The following is a 5165-nucleotide window of genomic DNA, read 5'->3' as shown; positions in this document are numbered from 1 at the left end:
ATGACATGAACAAAATATCTGTATTATTTTATATATATAAAAATTAAGGAGTAAATATGTCATTTTAATCTGATAAGAGAGTAAGTGTAATTTTTTAAACATGAAGAGGATCTGTATTAAACAGAAACCTCAAGGGAATGTTAGTGTAATTTACTCAAAAAAAAAAGAAAGAGATAAAAAGGATTAACTTGGTAAATGAGACGTTGTTTAATCAGATTTCAGGTTTGAGTTTGAATCTTACCTTTGTTCTCCTATTCTTAGATTGTTTGAAATAAATAATAAATAAACCAACTCTCAAAAAAAAAAAAACAAAAAAACTACCTAGGGTTGGTAAGCTCAACTTCTACCATGAATTTGCTCAATCCCATCTATCAAAACCCGCCCCAGCTCATGAACAATTAATCATATGGAATTCATGACCAAAACCTCAAATGCATGCTATAATGGAGTAATTTTTGCATATGAATAGGATAGGAACCTAATATATCTTCTTTTTTTTTTATGATTGATGTGAATAATAGAATCCATTATATTTATGTTAATATTTGAAAGACAACATAAGACGTAATCATTTATTATTATTGAAGAATATCCTTCACGTGATACCCTATAACAGTATGTAATAATTTTTCATTCAATGGCATAATAGTTCAATTCCAATTATTTTAGGGATTATATTTTAGAAAGGAAAATCCGTACATTTTGTTAGGCTTTGGATCCAATTTTAACCTGGACCCGGAAGGACGGCCGGGTTTTCCCCACCCAGATTCAGCTATTCAATTTTTAACCCGGCCTTCAACCCAAAGTCAAGATTTTGTTATCCAAAATCCCCATCAGAGCATTAAATGGGTGCCACATACTGAACACCACATGTGATCAAAATAGCCATCTATCTATCCAATTCCACCACAGAAAATATGAATGAAAGAGCAAAACCAGAGTGCCACATACTACTGTGTGAGTTATAGAGCATTGGCAGCAATTTTTTTTTGGCACAAAAATGGAATTATCTGCACAGTCTCTTTCCTGTGCCAAGCTGCTTCCAAACCCTCAAAGGCCTAGTTGTTCTCTATCTCCTCATCTCCACTCCAAACCATGTTCTCATCATTCTATATCTGTCCCCTTTCTGGGCTTTAATAAGAACATACCCTCAAAGCTACCATGTAGTAGACTCAAAACAAGGCAACAGAGGAACCTAGTTGTCCCCATAAGTGCTTCTGGGGTTGAAACCACTGCAACAGATGATTCAGAAAGATGGCTTCTTGAACCTGTAGGTCAGTCAATACTGCTCTTCTCAGCTTTCTATAAAGGGGTCAGGCTATCTGAATTCTTTTTCGCCATTCGGCTCTTTTTTGCCATTCTGTTCGATCAGGGCTATATACTCGATTAAATTAAATAAATTTTTATTTTTTTTCTATTACTAAAGTGAAGTCCCATAATTGCAAAAGCAAAAGTGAGTATAGACACAAGTTGCAGCTAATTCATGATATAACCAATTCATTCTCTAATCATTATCAGCTGAACCAAAATAAGTGGTCTACATCTATGTGGCACAATGTTAATTGCTTTATAATGTGGAACTAAAGGGTCATACCACATGATGCATATCATATTCTAGGTCTAAATTGGTGTTGATTATGATCCATTGTGGTGGTGGTGGGGCCAACAAATTGTGAAATCAAAGTTGGCCATGTACCATGTTTTTTTGGTCATGTCTAAGGTGGTCTTCAATTATGCCCAAATTGGTGTTAGTTACTTACAACCCAATGTGTTACGGTGTGTTTTGTAGAATTCCCCCAAAATTAAATTGGGAATTGCTTGTAATTTAACTGGTTCATTTTTGGTCTTCCTATTCACCACTGTATTCTGAACTGATATTGCTTCTTGGAATTCCATTCCTTAAAACTTCTTGGGACCTTTTTTTTTTTTGTTTTTTGGTTTTTTTGTTTATTTTCTTGTTCTTCAGTCTCTGCCATGTTGCTTTCAGTTGAATTTGTGGTTTGAAATTGTAATCTGAAATTATTTCTGTTTATTTTCTGGATGAACTCCCTGGCTTCACTATACCCATCAAAATTAGTTTTTGCACACTGCCAATATGCTAAATATTTGACCTTTAATTTAGTGCAAATTTTGTTTGTAATATGTCCTTATATTATCATAATTGGAAGCTCTATCTTTTAATTCACTCTCAAAATCGGATGACATTTATACCACATACTCATGCTGGTCTATTTCTCAATATAAAGATTTCTTCTTTGATTGGAAGACTATAAAATTTATTTGTTTGGACCTTTCGTTTGTCAAATTCCAAAATTTACTGCTTCTTCTGTTCAGGAGCTTTCTAAAGATCATTTGGTTAGTGTTTGAACTAATCAAGTTTGCTATATCTCATTTTACTTGTACCTCTTTTTTGCCCTTCAATTTTGTACCTTTTATTCAAACATGACAATACATGATGTATATACAAATTGGTAACTATATAGGTGACGGTGACTCCAGACACCTAGGTTATAAGGTTTCAATGCCCAGTGCATTCGAAATAACTTCAGTAAGTACTTCAATTGTCATCTTTATGGTTATTTAGTTAATACTATGCACAAAATGTTAACCATATATTTTTGTTGATTCTTCAGAAGATAGTCACCGTTGGGCGTGCTCCTGAGAAAGCAGATATGGTAATACCTGTTGCAACAGGTACTCAAAAACTTGAATTGTTGATTAGTCATTGCTTATCCCCGTGTAGCTCAATGGTATAAATAAAATGTAAAAAATAAAAAATAAAAATGGGCTTTGAAACATCTATACATGACTTGTATGTGCTTACTAAATCATCCACTCATAGAGCATTTTTCTTGCTTGACTGGACTTTACTTACCATAATTAACTATATTTAGTATAACGATCTTCTATGCATATAAGAATAAGGATGAGTCTAAGAATACAGAAACCAGAATGTATATGGATGGGTATGATATTTTAGATGTGAATCCCACCAACAAATTTTGCAGGGTCTTATCCATTTATTCATATATATTTTGTGTCTGATTCTATGGAAGTTTTTGTGTTGATTGCAGAACTAATGTGTATAATCAATTAACCATTAGTTGAGTAAACTGATGACGAATTAGAGAGAAACTTCGACTAGATTCAAATTAATTCGTGTGACTAAATGGAACGGCTGTGTTTCCCTTGTGTATTCATTTGGTTTTCTTTCCAATCTTAAACAGTGTCAGGTCTGCACGCTCGCATGCAGAAGAAGGATGGGAGTCTTTTTGTGACAGATTTAGACAGCACCAATGGTACATTCATTGGTGAAAAACGGCTTAGACCCGGTGTTGCTGCTACAGCACCATCTGGAAGTTATATTACATTTGGTACTCTTTCTTTATCTTGATCTTATCCATTTACTTTTCTACTTTTGGGTTTAGCGTAAGTTGGAATGCTATACCCACCAGTTGGTAACAAATTGATGGTGAAAAAAACAAAAGCACACTTATTAGAATCGGAAACCACACTTGTTTCCAATTCATTGCTATTCAATTTTGTTTATGCTTGCATAATGCATGAAACGATGTCATTTTCGCCTCTCTATCAAGAAATAAAAATGGAGATCAATTAGTTATATTCATAATTCAATGCAAATCAGTAATCATTATTTTAGCAAAACAATTCACCATTTCATCCACAATTTGATAACAATGGTTCCAACACCAAAGGCCTATGCAAGTCTTGAGTTATAACATTGATTTTAAGGGGGGAAAAAACTTCAATGCGATGATGATACCACATCATCAGTATCACCATCCAATAATGTCTCACAATTTACCCTCCTATGCATATGTGGTAAGGTAGTTTTATCTGACAAGTAGGCGTTCATCCTTGCCATGTAGGTTTTATTATTTGTTGATGATACCACGTTGTCGGTATCACTGTTACATTGAATGTTTACTCGGTTTTAAAGCCTTACACACACACATACATTTGTATATACATAAATTTCAATTATAATCATCTTAATTTTGTTTAAATGATTTTTCTTTGTTGGAAGGGGATATCCATCTAGCAATGTTTCGTGTTTCAAAGCTAGAGAATGTGGAAGCTTCTGGAAAATCAGAGGGCTCTGAAAGTAAACCAGAGAGTGAAGAAGACCCAAGTGATAATTCAGAGACCACTGGTTAAAGTTTAGGGAAAATTATTGTAAAATCCCATTTGGGAGAGTTTTGAACTGAGTAGTCCTCCGTATTTTTTAATACCCTTAGAAGTGCTGTTTTTTTTGGTAATGATATAAGGAAGATTCCGTTTGTGTGTTTTGGGATTGATTTTGTGACGCTTTTACCCTTCATTGTAGTGTGTAATGTTTTGACAAGGGGAGTGGTAAATCCCGTTGATTACGTTGTTCTGATGTCTACCTTTGGGAAGGACGTGCGTGGGTGGTGTCTTTGTCTGTATATTTGAATTCCGGGGTGGGGGTGCTGAAGGTAATAACGTTCGGTGGAGTGTTGATTGCGGTTGACGGGCTGGGAAGTTGCAAAGAAATGAAGTAGTGTTTTTGGTTTCCTTGCGACTACATTTTTCTAAAATGTGCTTTGTTTTTGTGTTTGGATTTTGTTTGATTTGTGTGGGGGAATGGGTAATGTTGCATTGCGGTGTGGCAATGGTAGATGCGCGGCATTATGTGACAGGGTCACGTGATAGGTCACGGTTAGCATATGTGGTTACGAACGCACATTGTATGATGCATATTTGTTGTATGGTTACATTTTTTCCCACATCACACGGGTGTCATGTAGCATACTTAACACGGACTCAATGTATGGTTTTTTTCCTGAATTTAATCACATGTTTGTTTTATTTCATTGAAGGGATGGGGGACAACACTATGTTATTGTGTTCTTATGATGCTAATAATGTCGATGTCATGGTGGATGGTGTGCGTTCACATTCACGCCGTTCGTTACATTTCAAATTTAAATATTAGGATGTTTCGTCCTTAGTTTCGCCAAACAATTGGTTACCTCGTTTAATATAAATAACATTGTCTCGTTTCGGTACATGAGTCAAAAGCACTTTACCCCAATTTGCAATTGTGTAGATATGAAAACACATTTGAATGCTTTGTTTGTGGTATAATTTAAATGTTGACCATGACTTGGGAAAACAGCCTA

At 34.8% G+C, this 5165-nt stretch overlaps 1 protein-coding gene across 1 annotated transcript; it reads left to right on the top strand.

Moving 5' to 3' along the window:
* The first annotated feature begins 877 nt into the window (after positions 1–877).
* Positions 878–4856, top strand: LOC114286338 (zeaxanthin epoxidase, chloroplastic). The gene is made up of 5 exons (XM_082906929.1): positions 878–1274; positions 2484–2548; positions 2634–2694; positions 3228–3374; positions 4049–4856. Exons 1-5 carry the CDS (start codon positions 1001–1003, stop codon positions 4177–4179), a joined length of 678 nt encoding a protein of 225 aa, XP_082763055.1. The 5' UTR covers positions 878–1000; the 3' UTR covers positions 4180–4856.
* Positions 4857–5165: the final 309 nt, after the last annotated feature.

Source organism: Camellia sinensis, chromosome 14, assembly GCF_055761805.1.
Source record: "Camellia sinensis isolate YWXY chromosome 14, ASM5576180v1, whole genome shotgun sequence".
NCBI lineage: Eukaryota > Viridiplantae > Streptophyta > Magnoliopsida > Ericales > Theaceae > Camellia > Camellia sinensis.
Note: the sequence above shows the minus strand (reverse complement) of the source record. Positions and strands in the feature narration are given on the sequence as shown.

What these genes read in the sequence shown, in the direction of transcription:
- LOC114286338 (XM_082906929.1), top strand. Translation starts at nt 1,001, where the DNA reads ATGGAATTATCTGCACAGTCTCTTTCCTGTGCCAAGCTGCTTCCAAAC. An exon ending in GTGCATTCGAAATAACTTCA is followed by an intron (nt 2,549 to 2,633) that starts GTAAGTACTTCA and finishes TTGATTCTTCAG; the next exon opens with AAGATAGTCACCGTTGGGCG. An exon ending in TGGAAGTTATATTACATTTG is followed by an intron (nt 3,375 to 4,048) that starts GTACTCTTTCTT and finishes CTTTGTTGGAAG; the next exon opens with GGGATATCCATCTAGCAATG.